The 23,070-nt window shown below is 51.2% G+C and overlaps 1 protein-coding gene across 2 annotated transcripts; it reads left to right on the plus strand.

The window, feature by feature from the left end:
• The first annotated feature begins 11,046 nt into the window (after positions 1 to 11,046).
• PNOC (prepronociceptin) lies at positions 11,047 to 22,278 on the plus strand. Of its 2 annotated transcripts, XM_056486554.1 has the most exons (3): positions 11,047 to 11,172; positions 17,905 to 18,238; positions 21,665 to 22,278. In XM_056486554.1, the coding sequence occupies exons 1-3, from the start codon at positions 11,053 to 11,055 to the stop codon at positions 21,703 to 21,705; spliced, it is 495 nt and encodes a 164-aa protein (XP_056342529.1). In that variant the 5' UTR covers positions 11,047 to 11,052; the 3' UTR covers positions 21,706 to 22,278. The 2 variants fall into 2 exon arrangements, with proteins under 2 accessions (XP_056342529.1, XP_056342528.1); XM_056486553.1 differs by lacking the exon at positions 21,665 to 22,278 and having other exon boundaries at positions 17,905 to 19,453.
• The last annotated feature ends 792 nt before the right edge of the window (positions 22,279 to 23,070 follow it).

Consider the following 23,070-nt stretch of genomic DNA (forward strand, 5'->3'; position numbering starts at 1 on the left):
TATTATTATTATTATTATTATTATTAGTATTAGTATTAGTATTATTATTATTATTATTATTATTATTATTATTATTATTATTATTATTATTATTATTATTATTATTATTATTATTTTGGGAGGGATTTGCTGAAATCAAGAATTTTTTTCCCCCATGGAAATGGCGCTGATGAGGTGATTTTTCCAAACTGGGAAAATTCCCAGCTGGATCATCCACTCCTGGACATGGAATGAGTTGGAATGGGATAATCCTTAAGGTCTTTTCCCACCCAAATTCCAGGATTCTGTGATTTTGGGGCTCGCATTCATTGATTTCCATCATTTGAACAAAAAAAAAAAAAAAACAAAAAAAAAAAAAAACAAAAAAAAACAAAAAAAAAAACAAAAAAAAAAAACAAAAACAAAAAAATCTTGATCCAATCCCATTCCAATCCCTCAATCATTTTTGGCAATAAACCCCCAAAAAAGGCAATTTTGGGATTGAAGTCCCTAAAAACTCCCCAAATCCAGGTTCTCATCCCATTGTATTTTCCCTAAAAATTCCCACTAAAATGCAGGAGAATTTGGGATGGGGCTGATTTGTGGGAGAAACTATTGGAGGTGAAGGTTTGGCCTTTCCCACTTCCCAAATCCCAAATCCCAAATCCCAAATCCCAGTTCCCAAATCCCAGTTCCCCATTCCCCAAATCCCAATTCCCTACTCCCAATTCACTATTCCCAGTTCCCTATTCCCAATTCCCAATTCCCAAATCCCAGTTCCCAAACCCCAAATCTCAATTCCCAATTCCCAAATCCCAGTTCCCAGTTCCCAGCTCCCAGCTCCCAGCTCCCAGCTCCCAATTCCCAATTCCCAAATCCCAGTTCCTAAATCCCAAATCCCAATTCTCTATTCCCTATTCCTAATTCCCAGGTCCCCATTCCCAGTTCCCCATTCCCAGTGCCCTGTTCCCAAATCCCAAATCCCTGTTCCCAATTCCCAGTTCCCAATTCCCAATTCCCAAATCCAAACTCCCAATTCCCCATTCTCTTCCCAAATCCCAGTTCCCCATTCCCAATTCTCAATTCCCAATTCTTAATTCCCAAATCCCAAATCCCAGTTCCCAGTTCTGAACTCCCAAATCCCAAATCCCAATTCCCTATTTCCAGTTCCCTATTCCCAATTCCCAAATCCAAACTCCCAATTCCCTATTCCCAATTCCCAGTTCCCTGTTCCCAAATCCCAATTCCCTGTTCCCAATTCCCAGTTCCCAATTCCCAGCTCCCAAATCCCAATTCTCAATTCCCAATTCCCAACTCCCAAATCTGAATTCCCAGTTCCCAAATCCCAATTCCCAATTCCAGCAGCCGGAGCATTGTTTAGGTTATCCTTAGAATTCCCAAAACTTCGGAATTTTCTGCTCCTCCAGCAAATCCCAAATCCATGATCCCACCCCCACACTCACGAGTGGGATTTGAGGGGTCTGAGGTGGGAAAATTCCCTTTGGGAAGAGTTTGGGATTGATCTGGGACATGGCAGGGAGCAGCTCCACGGGGTTTGGGATGTGAGGTGTGGGATTTGGGGTGTGGGATTTGGGGTGTGGGGTTTGGGAAGGATGAGGGATATGGGATTTGGGATGTAGGATGTGGGATTTGGGATATGGGGAGAATACAGGATATAGGATTTGGAATGTGGGGAGGATGTGGGGTGTGGAATTTGAGATGTGGAGTGTGGGGTTTGGCATGATTGAGAGGATTCAGGATGTGGGATTTGGGATGTGGGGTTTGGGTGTGGGGAGGATGCGGGATGTGGGGTTTGGGATGTGAGGTGTGTGATTTGGGGTGTGGGGTTTGGGGTGTGGGGTTTGGGATGAAGGATATGGGGTGTGGGGTTTGGGGTGTGGGGTGCAGGGTTTGGGTGTGGGGAACATTCAGGATGTGGGATTTGGGGTTTGGGTGTGGGGAGGATGCGGGATGTGGGGTTTGGGATGTGGGGTGTGTGGTTTGGGGTGTGGGATTTGGGGAGGATGAGGGATACGGGATTTGGGATTTGGGGTGTGGGATTGGGGATGTGGAGAGAATTCAGGCTGTGGGATTTAGGATGTGGGGTTTGGGGTGTGGGATGTGGGATTTAGGATATGGGGGGATTCGGGGTATGGGATGTGGGGTTTGGGACGTGGGGTTTGAGGTTTAGGATATGGGGAGAATGCAGGATGGGGGATTTGGGATTTGGGATATGGGATTTGGGATGTGGGATGTAGGGAGAGTACAGGATGTGGGGTGTAGGATGTGCGGATTCGGGATGTGGGGTGTGGGATGCGGGAAGGATGTGAGGAGGATGTGAGATTTTGGATGTGAGATGCGGGGAGGATGCGGGGTGCTGGATTTGGGATGCGGGGAGGATGCGGGGTGCGGGATTTTGGATTTGGGATGCGGGGAGGATGCGGGGTGCAGGATTTGGGATGCGGGGAAGATGCAGGATGCGGGATTTGGGATTTGGGATGCGGGATTTGGGATGCGGGGAAGATGCAGGATGCGGGATTTTGGATTCAGGGTGTGGGGTGCAGGGAGGATGCGGGATGTGGGATGTGGGATGTGGGGTGCAGGGAGGATTTAGGATGCAGGGAAGATGTGGGATGCAGGATTTAGGATGCGGGATATGGGATGCAGGATGAGAGGAGGATGCGGGATGCAGGATTCTGGATTTCAGATTCGGGATGTGGGACACGTGCAGGATGCAGGATTCTGGATTCAGGGATTTCAGATGTGGGATTTTGGAGTCCGGATATGGGATGTGGGATGAAGGATGCGGGATTCGGGATACAGGATTCGGGCTGGGGGATTTGGGATGTGGGATTTGGGATGCAGGATGCGGGATGTGGGATGCGGGATTCGGGATGTGGGATACAGGATTTGGGACTGGGGCTGCGGGATTCCGGATTTGGGCTGCAAACTGCGAGATAATGGATGCAGGATTCTGGATGAGGGATTCGGGATTCCGGGATTGGGGCTGCGGGTTTCGGGATGCGGGATGGAGGATTTAGGATTTGGGCTGCAGGATTCCAGATTCGGGATTCGGGCTGCGGGATACAGGAAGCAGGATGGAGGATGCGGGATTCTGGATACAGGATGCAGGATGGAGGATGCGGGATGCGGGATTGAGGATTCAGGCTGCTGGATTCCAGATTCGGGCTGCAGGATACAGGATGCAGGATGGAGGATGCGGGATTTCGGGATTGGGGCTGCGGGACTGGGGCTGCGGGATACAGGATGCAGGATGGAGGATGCGGGATGTGGGATTCGGGATTCAGGATTTGGGAAGCGGGATACAGGATGCAGGATTTGGGATTCGGGCTGCGGGATTCCAGATTCGGGATACAGGATGCAGGATTCGGGATTTCGTGGTTGGGGCTGCGGGATACAGGATGCAGGATGCAGGATGCAGGATGGAGGATTCCGGGTGCGGGATTGCGGGATTCGGGATTGGGGTTGTGGGGTTGGGGCTGCGGGATACAGGATACAGGATTCCGGGTGCGGGATTCGGGATTTGGGGACCGGGGCTGCGGGACTGGCGCTGCGGGATACAGGGTGCGGGATTCGGGATTCGGGATTCGGGATTCGGGATTCGGGATTCGGGATTGGGGACTGGTTCTGCGGGGTACAAGGATACAGGATGGAGGATGGAGGATGCGGGATGCGGGATGCGGGATTCGGGATTGCGGGATTCGGGATTCGGGATTCAGGATTCGGGACTGGCTCTGCGGGATACAGGATGCAGGATGGAGGATGGAGGATGCGGGATTCGGGATTGCGGGATGCGGGATTCGGGATTCGGGATTCGGGATTCGGGATTGGGGACTGGCTCTGCGGGATACAGGGTGCAGGGTGGGCGACGCGGGGTTCCGAGATTTCGGGGCCGGCCGGGGGTGGGCTCAGCGGCGCGCACGTGTGCGGGGCGGGGGTGCGGGGCCGCGCTATAAAACCCGCGCGGCTCCGGCTCAGCCCGCGAGTCACGGAGGGACCGGAGCCGCAGCTCAGCGCAGGTAGGAATTCCTCTGCCCGATCGCGATTTCTGGGGGTTTTTCCCCTTTTTTTCCAGCTTTTCCTGCTTTTTTCCAACTGGCCGGGAGGGATCCGGCCCCGCTGTCCCCGCCGAGGAAAAGTTTGGCTCTGCAGCCCCAAAATCCAGCGGATGCAACAAGAGGCGGCGTGGCCTGCCCGGAGCCGCGGGTGCTGCGCTTCCCTCCGGGATAAGCGGGAATTTGATTTTTTGGGGGAGGATTTTTTGGGGCAGCAGTTTGCCCATCCCGTATTTCCGCTCCTTTCCCCTTCCAGTCGCGACTTCGCCGGGATCTTCCCCCTAAAATCACCCCCAAAAAAAAAAAAATCACACGGGATATTTTTTTATTTCTTCATTTTATATATATATATTTTTGTGCTGGTGCTTTGTTCGCTTTAGAGCCACCCTTCCACCAGAAAAAAAAAAAAATCAGGAATGAGGGGCTGAGGAGATTGGGTGTGCGGGGGGTTAAAAAAATATATTATTGGTGATTTTTATTTTTGTATTTTTGTACCTCCAAGCCGCCTTTTGCCAGCTCCCATCTGCCTTTCCAGTCACACCGCGGCGCCTCATTTTGGCCAATTATGGCCAATTACCTGATTGAGGGGCACCGCGAAAAGGCAGCGCTGATTTCTCCGCCAAGGATCTGTAACCACCACCACCCCCATCATTCCCAAATCCCGCAGATTTCCCTCAAATCCCCACCCCCCCAAAAAAAAAAAAAAAAAATCCCGCCAGGATTTGGGGGAGCAGGGCCGGGGGAGATTCTCTGACAATAATGTGATTTTTTAAAAAAAATTCTTTCTTTAAATGGGAAAAGCTTTCCCTCTTTCCATGAAGGATCCACCTCTGGATCAGGCCTTGGCTTCGAGAAGGGTGGGAAAAAGGAAAAAAAAAAAGGAATTTGGGATGGTTTTGCTCCGGGATGATCCCAAACCGGGAAACGCTGGAGCTTTTGGGGTGCTGGGGGCGATCCCAAAACCGGGATAATCCCATGGGAAGAGGGGCTGGGAGCGTCTCCACGGCCTCAAATCGCCTCAAATCGAGCGGATAAAAAATCCCATCTGAGGCAGCACCTGCTGCCCCTTCCAGCTCCTCTCCCGGGGTTTATTCCCGTTCCCGCTGCTCCCACAATGGATTTTCCCACCTCATCCCAGAAAAATCCGCTCGTGCTGATGGATAAACCCGCCCTTATCTCCACCGCAGGCTGGATTTCCAGAAAAAAAAAAACAAAAAACAAAAAAACCCACAAAACCAACAGAAAAAAACAAAAAAAATCTCATTTATTTTTAATTTTTTTTATTTATCGTTCCTCTCCAAAATTAATGAGGGTAATTCCAAGCGCTTGGAATGATAAAATAAAACAAGTCCGGATTTCAGCCTCGGGGCAGAGGGAGCTCTGGGATGGATGGGGTGGGGTTTTTTTGGGGAGGAAAAGGAAGATTTTGTGTCCTGGAGGAGCCGCGGGGGTGGCTGTGACATCCCCAGGCACCGGTGGGAAAATCCTTTGGGAAAGAGGGGGAAAAATGTTCTTTAAATTGGGGAAAAATGGGAAAGAATGGGAGGAAAAATGTGGGGGAAAGGGGAAAGAATGAGAACAAAATATGGGGGAAAGAATGAGGAAAAATGTGGGGAAAACGGGAAAGGACGAGAGAAAAACACGGGGGGAAAGGGGAAGGGTGAGAGGAAAAGAGGTGGGGAAAGAATGAGGGAAAAATGTGGGGGAAAGGGAAAGAATGAGGGAAAAAGTGGAGAAATGGGGAAGGAATGGAGGAAAAAAGTGGAGAAATGGGGAAGGATGAGAGGGAAAGATTTGGAGAAAAGGGGAAAGAATGAGAGAAAAAGATGTGGGGAAAAGAATGGGAAAAAACGTGCTGGAAATGGGGAAAGAATGAGGAAAAAAGTGGGGAAAATGGGAAAAAATGAGAGAAAAAGGTGTGGGGGAAAAGGGGAAAGATAAAGGGAAAAATGTGAGGAAAAGAGAAAGAATGAGGGGAAAATGTGAGGAAAAAGGGAAAAAATGAGAGAAAAAGATGTGGGGGAAAGAGGAAGATAAAGATGTGGGGAAACGGGGAAAGAACAAGGTAAAAATGCGAGAAAAAGGGAAAGAATGGGGGAAAACGTGGTGGAAAAGGGGAAAGAATGAGGAAAAATGTGGGGAAGTGGGGAAAGGATGGGGGGAAAAAAGGTGGGGAAAGGGGAAAGATGAGAGAAAAAGATGTGGGGGAAAAGAATGAGGAAAAAAACTGGAGAAATGGGGAAAGAATGAGGAGAAATGGGGAAAAAATAAGAAAAATGTGGAAGAATTGAGGAAAAAATAGGGAAAACACTGGGGGGAAAAACGCATCCCTTTTTCTTTTTTTTAATTTTTTTAATTTTTTTTTTCCGCATGGATTCGTGGCTGGGAAAGTCAGGAAGGGGCTCGGAGCCGCTGTCACCCCCCCAAAAAAAAAAAACCCTAAAAGCATCCTGAGTGAATTTTGGGGCGGGGGATGCCCGAGGAGGGTTTTCCATCCCCATCCCGTTTTCCCACGGGTGTGCGGGACTCTTGGGGACACGGGGACAGGGACAGGGGGTGGCAGCGGCGTTTTTTGGGGTTGAGCGGTTTTCGGGGGGGTCCGGCCCCTCGCGGGAGCTGTGACTCACCCGAGCGCCGTTAATGACTCGCTGCAGATTAATCCTGGATCCTGCTCCTTATCAGCGTCCCCCGGCCCCTCCGGCGGGTGACAGCCGGGACTTGTCACCGCCTGCCTGCCTGCGGGGACAAAAGGTGACCGTCATGCCAGGCAGGGACCCGGCAGCGAGCGGGGCTGGCCTCGGCGAGGGGGGAAATTTGGGAGCCCCCAAATGCGGCGCCACATCCCCATCGTGTCATTTCTACCCTGAGATGTCCCGAAATCCCGGTGCCACATCCTCATCTCTGTCACCCCTGCCTGGTCCCCTCGTTGTCCCCTGAACCCGCTGTCACATCCCCATCCTGTCCCTCTCTGGTTCCTGAATTATCCCAAAATCCCGGGGCCACACCCCCATTCTGACCCTCTTTGTCCCCTCTGTCTGGTCCCTGAAATGTCCCCAAAATCCTGGAGCCAGGTCCCCATCCTGTCCCTCTCTGTCACCTCTGTCTGGTCCCTGAATTGTCCCCTGAGCCCAGTGCCACATTCTCATCTCTGTCCCCTCTGTCCCCTCTGTCCAGTCCCTTCACTGTCCCAAAATCCCGGTGCCACACCCCCATGTCTCTCTGGTCCCCTCATTGTCCCCCAGCCTGGTGCCACATCCCACCTCTGTCACCTCTGCCTGGTCCCAAAATCCCAGTGCCACATCCTCATCTCTGTCACCTCTGCCTGGTCCCTGAATTGTCCCCTGAACCTGGTGCCACACCCCCATCCTGTCCCTCTCTGTCACATCTGTCTGGCTCCTGAATTGTCCCCTAACCTGGTGCCACATTCCCATCTCTGTCACCTCTGTCTGGTCCCTTCACTGTCCCAAAATCCTGGTGCCACACCCCCATGTCTCTCTGGTCCCCTTCATTGTCCCCCTAATCAGATGCCACATCCAACCTCTGTCCCCTCTGTCACCTCTGCCTGGTCCCTGAATTGTCCCCCAACCCTGTCCCTCTCTGTCACCTCTATCCAGTCCTTTAATTGTCCCCTGACCCAGTGCCACATCCTCATCTCTGTCACCCCTGTCAGGTCATTTGTTTGTCCCCTGAACCCGGTGCCACATCCCCATCCTGTCCCTCTCTGTCACCTCTCTCTGGTCCTTTCATTTCCCTGAACCCAGTGCCACATCCTCATCTCTGTCCCCTCTGGTCCCTGAATTGTCCCCTAACCTGGTGCCACATCCTCGTTTCTGTCACATCTGCCTGGTCCCAAAATCCCTGTGCCACATCCCCATCCTGTCCCTCTCTGTCCCCTCTCTCTGGTCCCATTCATTGTCCCCTAAAAGGTGCCACATCCTCATCTCTGTCCCCTCTGTCACCTCTGCCTGGTCCCTGAATTGTCCCAAAATCCTGGTGCCACACCCCCATCCTGTCCCTCTCTGTCACCTCTGTCCAGTCCTTTAATTGTCCCCTAACCCAGTGCCACATCCCCCTCTCTGTCACCTCTGCCTGCTCCCCTCATTGTCCCCTAAACCAGTTGTCACATTCCCATCCTGTCCCTCTCTGGTCCCTGAATTGTCCCCAAATCCCAGAGCCGCACCCCCATTTCTCTCTGGTCCCCTTCATTGTCCCCCAGCCTGGTGCCACCTCCCACCTCTGCCACATCTTCCTGGTCCCCCTCATTGTCCCAAAATCCCGGTTCTGACCCTCCCTGTCACCTCTGCCCAGTCCTCTGATTGTCCCCTTGTCATCTCTGTCACCTCTGTCTAATCTCCCTCATTGTCCCAAAATCCAGGTGTCACATCCCCGTCCTGTCCATCTCTGTCCCCTCTGCTCTCTGAGTTGTCCCCTGAACCTGATCCCCCATCCGCACCCTGTCACCTCTGTTCCCTCTGTTTGATCCCTGAATCGTCCCAAAATCCTGGTGCCACACCCCCCTCTCTGTCACTTCTGCCTGGTCCCTGAAATGTCCCCAAATCCTGGTGCCACACCCCCCTCTCTGTCACCCCTGCCTGGTCCCTTGATTGTCCCCTGACCCAGTGCCACGTCCTCATCTCTGTCACACCTGTCAGGTCATTTGATTGTCCCCTGAACCTGGTGCCACGTCCCCATCCTGTCACCTCTCTGTCACCTCTGCCTGGTCCCTGAAATGTCCCCAAATCCTGGTGCCACGTCCCCATCCTGTCACCTCTCTCCGGTCCCTGAATTGTCCCCTAAACCTGACGCCACATCCCCATTTCTGTCACTTCTGCCTGGTCCCAAAATCCTGGTGCCACACCCCCCTCCTGTCCCCTCTGTCCCCTCTGCCCTGTCCCTGAATTGTCCCCTAACCCGGTGCCACACCCCCATCCTGTCCCTGCTGTCCCCTCTGTCCGGTGCCCTCATGGTCCCAAAATCCCGGTGCCACCTCCCCATCTCTGTCACCTCTGCCTGGTCCTGAATTGTCCCCTGAACCCATTGGCCAAACCAGCTGGGACACGGAATTCTGTGGGAATTCTGTGGGAATTCTCCAGGAATTCTGTGGGAATTCTGTGGGAATTCTCCCGGAATCAGGCTCGGATCCCGGCAATCCCAGGACAGGGACAGGGACAGGGGGGTGGCAGGTCCCCAAAACCTCCCAGGACAGGGACAGGTGGGACAGGACAGGACCCCAAAACCAGCCCTGAGCAGGAACTGGGGCAGGAGGGAATTGTCCCGCTTCGGGAACAGCCGGGAACGTTCCCAACCCCACCACTAAAACAAAATCCTAAATAAAATCCTGAACAAAATCCTAAATAAAATCAACCCTGCCCAGGATCTGTCCCAGGAGAATCCCAGAAAAATCACACCGGGTCCTTTTGGGATCAGCTCCTTTCCCAATGGGATAATTCACAAATTTCAGTGCAGGCACCGTCCAGGTTTGCCCGATTTTGTGGGATCTTGGGGGGTTTTGTGGGATTTTGTGGGATTTTTCAGGATTTTGTGAGGTTTGGCTGGGGTTTGTGGGATTTTACAGGATTTCACAGGGTTTTGTGAGATTTGCAGAGCTTCGTGGGATTTCATGGGATTTTGTAGGATTTCATGGTGTTTTGCAGGATTTTATGGGATTTCATGAAATTCAGCAGGATTTTGTGGGATTTTTCAGGATTTCGCTGGATTTTGTGGGATTTCACTGAATTCTGTGGGATTTCACGGGTTGTGCAGAATCTTGTGGGGTTTTGCTGGATTTTGTGGGATTTTATGGAATCTTGCAGGGTTTTCAGGGACTTAACAGGATTTTGCAGGGTTTAGTGAAATTTCACAAGATTTTGCAGGATTTAACGGGTTTTGCAGAATTCTGCGGGATTTTGCAGAATTTCATGGGATTTTATGGAATTTGGCAAGATTTCACAGGATTCAATGGGATTTCATGGGATTTAGCAGGATTTTATGGAATTTAGAAGGATTTTGTGGCATTTCACGAGGATTTTGCTTAATTTCTGGGGTTTTGCAGAATTTTGTGGGATTTCACGGGATTTTGTGGAATTTCACTGGGTTTTTCTGGGATTTCATGGGATTTCACAGGATTTCATGGGTTTTCAAGTGGTTTTGTGGGATTTCACTGAATTCATGGAATTTCATGGGGTTTTTGTGGGTTTTTGAGGGATTTCACAGGATTTTTGTGGGATTTTGAAAGGTTTCAGGGGTTTTTGTGGGATTTTATGGAATTCAGCTGGATTTTGTGGGATCTCACAGGATTTTGCAGGATTTTGTGGCAGTCACTGGGTTTTGTGGGATTTTGTGGGATTTGTGCCATTTGGCAGAATTTCGCGGGATTTTTAAGGGATTTTGTGGGATTTCACTGAATTCCGCGGGATTTCACGGGGTTTTGCAGAATTTTGTGGGGTTTTGCTGGATTTTGTGGGATTTTATGGAATTCAGCAGGATTTTGCAGGATTTCACGGGATTTCACAGGATTTTGCGGGGTTTTTGTGGGATTTCGAGGGGTTTCGAGGAATTTTATGGAATTCAGCAGGATTTCGTGGGGTTTCATGGGATTTTGAGGGATTTCACAGGATTTTTGTGGGATTTTGAAGGGTTTCAGGGGTTTTTGTGGGATTTTATGTAATTTAGCGGGATTTCGTGGGGTTTCATGGGATTTTGCGGGATTTTGTGGGATTTTGCAGGATTCCACGGGGTTTTTGTGGGATCTCACGGGATTTTGCAGGATTTTGTGGCAGTCCTGGGTTTTGTGGGATTTCACTGGGTTTCCCTGTTTTTTGGGGATTCTGAGGGGTTTTTTTTGTGGGATTTCACGTGATTTTTTTGTGGGATTCCTTGGGGGTTTCCCGGTTTTTTTGGGATTCTGAGGGGTTTTTGTGGGATTCCTCGGGGGTTTCCCGGTTTTTTGGGGTTCTGATTTTTGGGGTTCTGTCCCGCAGCCGCTGCCGGTGGCACCATGAGGGTCGTGCTCTGGGACCTGCTCCTGCTCTGCCTCTTCGCCCGCGCGCGCGGCGACTGCCGGGACGACTGCGCGCACTGCGACCGCCTGCTGTACCGCGACAGCTTCGACGTCCTGGTGAGTGACACCTGCCCCCGTCCCCAAAAATTCTGGGTACTGTGAGTGACACCTGCCCCCGTCCCCAAAAACTCTGGGTACTGTGAGTGACACCTGTCCCTTGTCCCCAAAAAACTCTGGGCACTGTGAGTGCCACCCTGTCCCCAAAAAACTCTGGGCATCGTGAGTGCCACCTGCCCCTTGTCCCCAAAAAACTCTGGGCACTGTGAGTGCCACCTGCCCCCGTCCCCAAAAATTCTGGGTACTGTGAGTGACACCTGTCCCTTGTCCCCAAAAAACTCTGGGTACTGTGAGTGACACCTGTCCCTTGTCCCCAAAAAACTCTGGGCACAGTGAGTGCCACCTGCCCCTTGTCCCCAAAAAACTCTGGGCACTGTGAGTGCCCCCCTGTCCCCAGAAAACTCTGGGTACTGTGAGTGCCAACCCTGTCCCCTGTCCCTGGTCCTCAGGGGGCTCTGGGCACAGTGAGTGCCACCATTGTCCCCTGTCCCTTGTCCCCAAAAAACTCTGGGCACAGTGAGTGCCACCCCCGTCCCCATGGAGCTTTGGGCACAGTGAGTGCCACCATTGTCCCCTGTCCCCAAAAAACTCTGGGCACTGTGAGTGCCACCCCTGTCCCTTGTCCCCAAAAAACTCTGGGCACAGTGAGTGCCACCCCTGTCCTCATGGAGCTTTGGGCACCGTGAGTGCCACCACCCCATCCTTTGTCCCCAAGGGGCTCTGGGCATTGTGAGTGCCACCACCGTCCTCTGTCCCCAAAAAACTCTGGGTACTGTGAGTGCCACCACCGTCCCCTGAACCTTGTCCCCAAAAAACTCTGGGCATCGTGAGTGCCACCATTGTCCCCTGTCCCTTGTCCCCAAAAAACTCTGGGTACTGTGAGTGCCACCACTGTCCCCTGTTCCTGATCCTCAGGGGGCTCTGGGCACAGTGAGTGCCACCATTGTCCCCTGTCCCCAAAAAAACTTTGGGCATCGTGAGTGCCACCTCTGTCCCCTGCCCCCAAAAAACTCTAGGTACTGTGAGTGCCACCACTGTCCCCTGTCCCTGGTCCCCAAGGGTCTCTGGGCATTGTGAGTGCCACCACCGTCCTCTGTCCCCAAAAAACTCTGGGTACTGCGAGTGCCACCCCTGTCCCCTGTCCCTTTTCCCCAAGGGGCTCTGAGTATCGTGAGTGCCACCCCTGTCCCCTGAATCTTGTCCCCAGAAAGCTCTGGATATGTGAGTGCCACCCCTGTCCCTTGTCCCCAAGGGGATCTGGGTATGTGAGTGCCACCCTGTCCCCTGTCCCCAAAAAACTCTGAGTATTGTGAATGCCACCCCTGTCCCCATGGACCTCTGGGCACAGTGAGTGCCACCACCCCTGTTCCCTGTCCCCAAAAAAGACCGGGCATCGTGAGTGCCACCACCCTCCCCTGTCCCTTGTCCCCAAAAAACTCTGGGCATCATGAGAGCCACCACCCCTGCCACTTGTCCCCAGGGGGCTCTGGATGCCCTTTTCCCTCTGTCTGGGGTCTTGGGGACATCATGAGTGGTGCCCCTGTCCCTTGTCCCCAAAAAACTCTGGGCAACGTGAGTGCCACCATTGTCCCTTGACCCCAGGGGCTCTGGGTGCCCTTTTCACTCTGTCTGAGGTCTTGGGGACATCACAAGTGCCACCACTGTCCCCTGTCCCTTGTCCCCAAGGGGCTCTGGGCACTGTGAGTGCCACCACCATTGTCCCTTGTCCCCAGGGGCTCTGGGTGCCCTTCTCCCTCTGTCTGGGGTCTTGGGGACATCACAAGTGCCACCATTGTCCCTTGTCCCCACATCCAGAGGGCTCTGGGTGCCCTTTTCCTTCTGCTGGGGTCTTGGGGACATTTGGGCTTGGAGGGGAAGGTGCCACCTGCTGTCACTGTCACTCCTGAGTGAGCACCAGGATGGTCCCGAGGGAAGGTGAAGATCCCAAATCAGGATGGTCCCAAATTGGGGTCAAGATCCCAAAGTGGGTGAAGATCTCAAACCAGGATGGTCCTGAGAGAGGGTCAAGATCCCAAATCAGGGTCAAGATCCTAAATTGGGTGCTGGGGATATCCAGGATAGTCCTGAATGGGCACTGGGATGGTCCCAAACTGGGGTGAAGATCCCAAACTGGGGTGAAGATCCCAAACTGGGGTGAAGATCCCAAACCAGGATGGTCCCGAGGGAGGGTGATGATGCCAAATTGGGTGAAAATCCTGAATCAGAATGGTCCCAAACTGGGGTCAAGATCCCAAATTGGGTGCTGGGGACATCCTGGATGATCCTGGCACTGGGATGGTCCCAAATGGGGTCAAGATCCCTAATTAGGGTCAAGATCCCAAACTGGGTGCTGGGGACATCCTGGATGGTCCTGAATGGGCACTGGGATCGTCTCAAATTGAGGTGAAGATCCCAAACCAGGATGGTCCCGAGGGAGGTTGAAAATCCCAAAGCAGGGATAGTCCCGAGGGAGAGTGAAGATGCCAAATTGGGTGAAAATCCTGAATCAGGACGGTCCCAAATTGGGGTCAAGATCCCTAGTCAGGGTCAAGATCCCAAATTGGGTGCTGGGGACATCCAGGATGGTCCTGGCACTGGGATGGTCCCAAATTGGGGTGAAGATCCCAATCAGGATGGTCCTGAGGGAGGGAAAATATCCCAAAAAACCCCTGGAGGAACCAGCAACTTCCCCAGTGCAGCCAGGTTTTGGGGTGCCACCGCCCTGGTTCGGCCCCAAAATGTTGAAGGCACCAGAACCTCTGTGGGATCAGTTTATCTGCTCCTGGAGCTCCAACCAGAACCCTGGGGTTTGGGGTCTCCTGGTGGGATTTGGGGTCTCCTGAGGTTCAATTTGGTCTGGAAGGAGCCTCCTGGTGGGATCTGGGGTCTCCTGGTGGGATTTGGGGTCTCCTGAGGTTCAATTTGGTCTGGAAGGACTCTCCTGCTGGGATTTGGGGTCTCCTGGCAGGATCTGAGGTCTTGTGGTGAGATTTGAGGTCTCCTGGACTTGGCTTGGTCTGGAAGGTGTCTCCTGGTGGAATCTGGGGTCTTCTGGTGAGATTTGGGGTCTCATAGTGAGATTTAGGGTCTCCTGAGGTTCCCTTTGGGCTGGAAGGAGCCTCCTGCTGGGATTTGGGGTCTTCTGAGGTTTGGTTTAGGTCTGAGAGGAGTCTCCTGGCGGGATCTGGAGTCTCCTGGACTCGGTTTGGTCTGGAAGGAGCCTCCTGCCGGGATCTGGGGCCTCCCACTGGGATTTGGGGTCTCCTGGTTGGATTTGGGGTCTCCTGGGACCGCGCTGAGTGCTGTTCTCCAAGGATTCCTGACCCGCTCCGAGACTGGGACAAGAACCACTTCCAGCAGCGCCGACACCGCGGCCGGTGCCGGGGAGCCCGGGATGTCCCTGGAACTGTCCCCTCCGTGGGATCCGTGACCTCCAGACCCTCCCAAAACCTTGGAGATGCCAGGAGAGGAACCTCAGCTCAGCAGAGGCCCCAAAACCCCTCGGCACCGCCTGGCCTGGGGATGATTCTCCCGATTTTGGGTTTTGCCAGAAGAGCCCACGAGGACAGGAAGAACCAACTGCAGCCCTGAGTGACCACTGGTGGCACCTCCCTGGTGGCCAAGAAGAGAATTTTGGGGCCCACAGGTGGCCATGAGACCCCCTGGATGTCCTCCAGCTCGCTCGGGTGTGAGCAGGTCCCCATTGTCCCATCCCGTGGGAATTCCTTGGATTTAGGAGCCCAAAAAAAGAGATTTTGGTGCATTTCCAGGAAGGAATCCAGAATATGTTCTGGTGGGGAAGAGCTCCAGGAAGGGTGACCCTGTTGTGAAGAACGGGGTGGTTTGAGGGAAAAAAGGGATTAAAAAATGGGATTAAAAAAAAGGGATTTTAGGGTTTGAGGGAGAGGATTTGAGGGAATTCCCACCTGGCTCAGGTGAGCCCAGCTGGGCTCCAGCGTTGGAACGACCCCACCATGGAGGAGACGCCGGGATGGAGACGATCCCACCTGCAGGAGGACAGCCCTTCCCTGCTGGGCCTTCCAGAAGGTCCCTTCCAGCGTTTAGCAAGTTTGGCTCTTCCATGATTTTCTTCTGGATGGGTTTGGTGGCACCAAAATTCCACAGGAGAGCCAGGGCTGATTTGGAAAGGGATGAGACACAGCCATGGTGGGTTTGGTGTCACCAAAATCCCAAAGTGGGGCCAGGTCCAGCTTGGAAAGGGATGAGACATGGACATGCGGGTTTGGTGACACCAAAATTCCACAGGAGAGCCAGGGCTGACTTGCAAAGGGATGGGACAGAACTGTGGTGGGTTTGGCTTCACCAAAATTCCACAGAAGAACGAGGACCGGCTTGGGAAGAGATAGGACACAGCCATGATGGCTTTGGTGACACCAAAATCCCAAAGTGGGGCCAGGTCGAGTTTGGAAAGGGATAAGACACAGCCATGGTGGGTTTGGTGGCACCAAAATTCCACAGGAGAGCCAGGAGTGGCTTGGAAAGGGATGAGACACAGCCATGGTGGGTTTGGTGGCACCAAAACCCCACAGCAGAGTTGGGGTCAGCTTGGAGCAGGACGCGGCCGTGGCGGGCGGAACCCGCGGGAGCCGAAGGACGCCGGTGACGAGGGGACGCGCTGGGAGCGGCCGTGCCGGGGGCTGGAGGGTCCTGCCTGCCTCGAGGGAGGATGGAGGGGATCTGGGGAGCTTCCTGTGGGTCTCTGGAGCGCAGAGCATCCCCATCCCCATCCCCAGCCCCAGCCCCAGCCCCATCTCCCTCCCGCGGAGCTGTGCTGACGGGGTGCAGGACAGGAAGGGCTCCGTGCTTGGCCAACCCTTGGCTGGGCTCAGTCCTCACCCCAGTGGCCCTGGTGACATCCTCGAGGACAATCCCGAGGCAGATCAGCCTGGAGAATGGAGCAGGAGAAGCTCAGCAGATGTGGCAGAGCTGGGAGGGCTGGTGGGACCGCCCAGGGCTCCAGAGGAACATTCCCAGCTCTGGAGAAACCTCGGGAAGAGCAGCGAGGAGAGGAGCAAAGTTCTGGCGCAGGGGAGGAACAGCTCCCGGCACCAGGAGCTGCCATGGGAACGGGCCAGAGGTCCTGATCCACCTCCACCATCCCTGTCCCACCTCCATCCTGTCCTGTCCCATCTCCACTGTCAGAATGGACCAGAGGTGCCGTTCCACCTCTACCTTGTTCCACCTCCATCTTAGCCCACCTCCACCGTCCTGTCCCTCCCATCCCATTATCCCATCCCATCCCATTATCCCATCCCATCCCTCCCCACCTCCATCAGCCCATCCCACCTCTACCCTGTCCCACCTCCATCATCTTACCCCACCTCTCCAGCCCATCTCTCCTGCACTGTCCCACCCACCTCTACCATCCCTGTCCCCCCTCTGCTCTGTCCCACCCACCTCTACCATCCCTGTCCCCCCTCTGCTCTGTCCCACCCACCTCCATCCTTTCCTGTCTCACTTCCACCAGCTCATCCCGCCTCTACACTGTTCCACCTCCACTATTTTAACCCACCTGCTCCATCCTGTCCCTCCTCCTCCCTGTCTCACCCACCTCCTCCGTCCTGTCCCACCTCCGGCATCCCTTCTCACCTTTACTGTCCCACCTCCATCAGCCAGTCCCATCCCACCTCCACCATCTTATCCCACCTCCAATGTGTCCCACCTCCATCCCATCCCACTTCCATTATCCTGTCCCAACTCCACCGTCCTACCCACCTCCATCATCCCATCCCACCTCTACCCTGTCTGATCTCCATCTTGTCCCACCTCCATCATCTCATCCCTTCTCTGTCCCGTCCCACCTCGATCCTGTCCCGTCTCACCTCCATCCCATCCCTGCTCCTCCACCCCGTCCCACCTCCACCATCTTATCCCACCTCCATCCCGTCCCTGTCCTACCACCACGACCTTATCTCACCTCCACCAGCCCATCTCACTTCCACTGTCCCACCCTCCTTCACCGTCCCTTCCCACCTCCATCCTGTCCCACCTCCACCATCCTGTCCTGACTCCATCCCTTCCCACCTCCACTGTCAGAACGGTCCAGAGGTCCCGTTCCACCTCCACCGTCCCTTCCCACCATCATCCCGTCCCAGCTGTACCCTGTCCCACCCACCTCCATTGTCCCACCCACCTCCACAATCCTGTCCCACCTCCATCCTGTCCCACCTCCACCAGCCCGTCCCACCCACCTCCACGATCCTGTCCCACCTCCATCCTGTCCCTTCCCACCTCCACCATCCCACACTCAATGATTTCTGGGCTGTAGGACCCAGCAGAGCTCGGAATGGCTGAGCAGGAGTGTGAAATTCCATGGGGAATTGCAGAAGGTGTCTGGGGGATATTGGGGAGCATCTCCCCCACCCTGATCCCTCTGGGAACCCAGGAACGGGGCTGGAATGGGGCTGGAACAGGATTTGAGTGGGGCAGGAATGGGATCGGAACGGGACTGGAATGGGTTTGGAATGGGGCCGGAACCGGATTTGAATGGGGCAGGAATGGGGTTGGAACGGGGTTGGAACGGGGTTGGAACAGGCAGGAGACACCTCCCACCACGAGCCCAGGGAAGTTCTGAAGAGCTGCCGGCCCCTTCCCCCGGGCGTTTTCCAACGTGTCGAGTGTCGGGATGCTACAGGAGCGCCCAAATCCCTTGGAGACCCTTCCAACCCAACCACTCCAACCCCTGACCTCCGTGCCCCCCTTTCCCCGCAGATCTGCGTGCTGGAGTGCGAGGGCCAAGCGGTGCCCAGGGCCACCTGGGAGCTGTGCGCGGCCGCCAGCCGCCCCGCGCCGCGCCACCTGTCCGCCCAGCGCTGGCCCGGCGCGGCCAACGCGCCGCCGCTGCCCGCCGCCGAGCCGCCGAGCCGGGACGAGGAGCAGCAGGAGGAGGACATTTCGCGGCGGCTGGGCGCGGGCCGGGCGGCCAAGGGGGTGCAGAAGAGGTACGGGGGCTTCATCGGGGTGCGCAAGTCGGCGCGGAAGTGGAACAACCAGAAGAGGTTTAGCGAGTTCCTGAAGCAGTACCTGGGCATGGCGCCGCGCTCCAGTGAGTACGGCCCCGGCGCCGGCGCCGGCCAGAACAACGAGATCTAAACCGGGACGCGCCGGGGCCGCCGGCCGGCCGGCAACCCTCCACCCCGCCCGCCACATCCCATGCGTGCCATCCTACAAGGGGGCCATCACCAAGAGCAGCCGCTCGGCGACGCCTCGGGAGCGGCAGCGCCAGCGCCGGGGAGGGACGCGGGGCCACGCGGGAAGGGGCGGGTGGCCCTGGGGACACCGCTGGGGTCACCTTCAGGGTCACCTGTGGGGTCACCTGTGGGGTCACCTTTGGAGTCGCCCTTGGGGTCACCTGCTGGGTCACCTGTAAGTGACCTCAGGTCAACCCCTCTGAAGTCACCTTTGGGGTCACCCTCAGGGTCACCTTTGGGGTCACCCTCAGGGTCACCTTTGAAGCTGCCTCTGGGAGCACCCTTGGGGTCGTCTTTGGGGTCACCTTCAAGGTCACCATCATGGTTGCCTTTGGGGTCTCCTCTGGGGGCACCTTCAAGGTGACCTTCGGGGTTGCCCTCAAGGTCACCCTTGGGCTCACCTGTGGGGTCATCCTCAGGTCAACCCCTTTGAGGTCACCCTTTGACCCTTTGAGGTCACCCTTGGTGTCACTCTTGGTGTCACCCCTGGGGTCACCTTTGGGGGTCACCCTTGGTGTCACCTTTGGGGGTCATCCTTGGGGTCACCCTTGGTGTCACCTTTGGGGTCACATTTGGGGTCACCATTGGTGTCACCCTGGGGTCACCTTTGGGGGGTCACCCTTGGGGTCACCTTTGGGGGTCATCCTTGGGGTCACCCTTGGGGTCACCTTTGGTGTCACCCCCGGGGTCACCTTTGGGGGTCACCCTTGGGGTCACCTTTGGGGTCACCATTGGTGTCACCCCTGGGGTCACCCTTGGGGTCACCTTTGGGGGTCACCCTTGGTGTCACCCTTAGGGTCACCTTTGGGGTCACTCTCAAGGTCACCTTTGGTGTCACCTTCAAGGTTGTTGCTCCACGTCCTGCACGAATTTGTTCTCCCCAAATAAAAAAATTAGGAAAAAAAAAATAAAATCAAAATTCCAAATAAATAAGGGAAACGTTTAAACAAAATGAGTTTTGTTTTTTTTTTTTTTAAAGAATAAAAAAATATAAATAATGAAGCTCCAAGGAGATTTAAAGTAGAATTTTAAAAAATAGTACCAAATAAAGAAGAAATGAAAAAAATTAAAATTTCAATATGTGAAAATCAAATCATTTCAAGAGGTTTAAAAAGGATAAAGAGAAATGAAAAATATTTAGAGGAAATAAAAAATGAGCCAAAAAGTATTTAAAATAAATAAAGACTAAATTTTTTAAATATTGCAAAGAAATAAGAGATAAATTTTAAAAATATTTTAAGAGGAATAAAGAATAAGTTTCAAAAATATTTAAAAGGAATAAAAAACAGATGTCAAAAATATTCCAAAGAAATAAAGAGTAAATGTCAAAAATATTTTAAAATTTCAAAAATATTTAGAAGAATAAAGAATCGATTTGAATTATTTAAAAGAAATAAAAGATCAATCAAAATTATTTAAATAAAGTTTAAAAATGAGATAAAATATTGAATGCAAATGGAACAATTCAAATAAATTTTAATTGTGAATAAAATTTAAATTAAGAAGAAGAAATATCTATAAAAAATTAAAATAAATTAAAATAAAATAAAATTTTAAAAACAAATTAAAATAGAATAAATAAAAATAAGAATAAATTTTGAAAAATTAAAGGAAATCAAAGTCAAACTCTATTTTAAAATTAACCAATTCCTGCCCAGAACGCTGCCATTCCCACAGAAATTTGGGAATTCCGAAATTCCGGAATTCTGGAATTCCATGTCCCCTCCTCCAGGCTGGGCAATCAGAGCCCCCCCAGCCCCACCCCAAATTTCACATTTGGGAGAATTTTCACATTTTTCCGCTTTTTTTTTTTTTTTTTTTTTTTTTTTTTTAAGTTTTTTTCCCCCCTTCCCGGGTGGCATCTCCCAAAATTCCGGGATGCGCCTCCATCCCGATTCCCGGGATTGAGATTCCCGCTCCCTCCGCTCTCGGCTCAGCTGCTTTGGTTTTTTTCCTTATTTTTAATTTTTTTTCCCATTTTTGTCCTTTTTTTCTCCTTTTTTTTCCCCTCTTTATTTCCCTTTCTCCCCTTTTCTTCACCTTTTATCAATTTTTTTCTCCTTTTTTTCCCATTTTTTTCCATTTTTTTCCATGATTTTCTCAAATTTTTTCCCATTTTTTCCCCAATTTTTTCCATTTTTTCCCTTTTTCCCCATTTTTTCCCATTTTTTCCCATTTTTTCCAATTTTTTCCCATTTCCCCCATTTTTCCCCATTTTTCCCATTTTTTTCCAATTTTTCCATTTTTTCCATGGTTTTTTCAATTTTTTATACTTTTTTTCTGTTTTTTCCTGGTTTTTTCCATTTTCCCTCCCTTTTTCCCTTTTGTCCTTTTTTCCCTTTCCCCCCTTTTCTTTTACCCTTTTTTTCCCCGTTAACATTTTTTCATTTCCTTTTTTTTCCATTTCCCCCCTTTTAAATTTTTTTCACATTTTTTCCTTTTTAATTTTTTTTCACTTTTTTCCTCCATTTTCTTTTCAACATTTTTACAAAATTTATTTTGTATTTTTTTTTCTATTTTCCATTTCTTTTCTCCATTTTATTTCCCCCCCTTTGTTTCCCCTATTTTATTTCCTATTTTTTCTCTTTCTTTCCTCCAATTTCTTTCCCTTTAAAAAATCTTTTCTGTGTTTTTTCTCCATTTTATTCTGTAATTTTTCCAACTTTTTCCCTTTCATTTCTCTATTCTATTTCCTATTTTTCCTTTTATTTTCTCTACTAATTTTGGGGTTTTTCCCTTTTCTTTTCCCCATTTTATTTCCTATTTTAATTTTTTTTCTCTTTCTTTCCTTCATTTTATTTCCTTTCAATTTTTCCCCCTTTTCTCCATTTTATTTTGTAATTTTTCCTTTTTCCCCCCTTCCATTTCTCTATTTTATTTCCTATTTATTTCCCATTCTTTTCTCTATTTAATTTCGGATTTTTTCCCCATTTTATTTCTTATTTTAATTTTTTTCCCCTTTCTTTCCTCCATTTTATTTCCTTTTAATTTTTTTTCCCTTTTCCCCAATTTTTTTGTACTTTTTCCTTTTTCCCCCTTTTCTTTTCTCTAATTCCGGCTTTTTCCCCCTTTCTTTTCTCTATTTAATTCCATTTTCCCCCTTTCCTTTCTCCACTTTATTTCCTATTAAAAAAAAATATTTCCGCTTTCTTTCCTCCAATTTACTTCCCATTTTTTTTAATTTTTCCCTTTTTTTTTTTTTTCTCCATTTTACCTCCAATTTTTTTTTTTTATTTTTCTTCCCTTTCTTTTCCCCATTTTATTTTGTATTTTTTTTGTAGCGTTCCGGCACCGCTTCCCAGCCCGGCACAGGCAAAATTAAAATCCTGCTCCTGCCCCGGCCGCTCCGTCCTCTCTCTGCCGGACCCCAAAGCGCTTCAGACCCGAAAAATCTCCAAAATCTGCTCCAAATTTCCTCTTCACCCTCTCAAATCCACATTTTACCCCGGAGCCGACGAATTCCGACGCGAGCGCGGGAGGGCGGGAGGGATCCGCGCGGAAATCGACGCGAAACGCGGGGGAAAAAATGGAATTTTTGCCGGAAAAAAATGGAATTATTGGCCAAAAAAATTGGAAATTTTTTTTTGTTTTCTTTGTTTGTTTCTTTTTTTTTTTTTTAGTCAAAAATCAGCCCCGAATTCCCGGAGGATTTCCCAGCATCGCCAACGAGATTTTTGGCTTCCCGCAGGATTCATTCCCAAATTTCCAGGGTCGCGTCCCAAAATCTCCTGGAATTCTGGAAACTCTCGTTTGTTTTAATTCCCCGTTTAATTATTTTAATTTTGTCGCTGCTGTTCCCGCCTTTTTCCGAGCGTTTTCCTTGGAATTTCGAAACCACTCCGGGTTTGGCTCCTCTGCTCCGCACCCGTCGCGTCCCTCATCCAAAAAAAACAAACAAACAAAAAAAAGTGGGATTTTCCCACATTTTTTCCCAGGAGGAAAATCCAACCTGATCCATTCCATCCTTCCTGATTTATCCCAAAAAAACCAAAAAAATTCCAAAACCTCATTCCCGAGCCCGTCCCGCGGCGCTGCCCTTTGTTAAAAAACAACAACAACAAAAAATCCTCAAAAAATTAATAATACAATTTTTCCCGGGAAAAAATGGGAGAAAATTAAAAAAAAAAAAACCAAAACAGGGAAAAATTCCAGGAAAATCCCGAGATTTTGTTGTTTATAAATTGTTTCCTACCGAGATTTCTCCATTAAACTTGTACATAGCAAAAGGATCAAGAAATAAATCAGTTTATGGTTTCTACGACCTGATTGCGACTCGTCCCCGTTGTCCCCATCCCACGGGAATTCCATGGATTTAGGGCAGGAAAAAATGGGAGATTTTGGTGCTTTTCAAAAAAAAAAAAAATCTGGGATTTGTGGAGAAGAGTGACAGGAAGAATGGGATGGAGAGAGGGGAAAAAAGAGATTTATAAAAAAAAAAAAAGATTTTAGGGTTTTGAGGGAGAAAACGGGAATTTTTTGGATCTGTCATCCTTTTCCCGCCATAAATTTGGGATTTTTGTGGATTTAGGAAGGGGAATGACCCCAAGCCCCTCACAGTGGGGTGGGGGAGGAGGGATTAGCCCAAGGGAATTCCCAGATTTTCCAGGAGGGCGATTGGTGATTAAAAAATTAATTGGGAGGAGCTGATGGGAGGGGATTTTTGGGATTGGGGTGAAATTCCTGGGAT

This window comes from Oenanthe melanoleuca, chromosome 3 (genome assembly GCF_029582105.1).
Source record: "Oenanthe melanoleuca isolate GR-GAL-2019-014 chromosome 3, OMel1.0, whole genome shotgun sequence".
NCBI lineage: Eukaryota > Metazoa > Chordata > Aves > Passeriformes > Muscicapidae > Oenanthe > Oenanthe melanoleuca.

Coding starts and splice junctions, on each gene's coding strand:
- PNOC (XM_056486553.1), top strand. CDS start 11,053: ATGAGGGTCGTGCTCTGGGACCTGCTCCTGCTCTGCCTCTTCGCCCGC. Junction 11,173..17,904: donor GCGACAGCTTCGACGTCCTG/GTGAGTGACACC, acceptor CTTTCCCCGCAG/ATCTGCGTGCTGGAGTGCGA.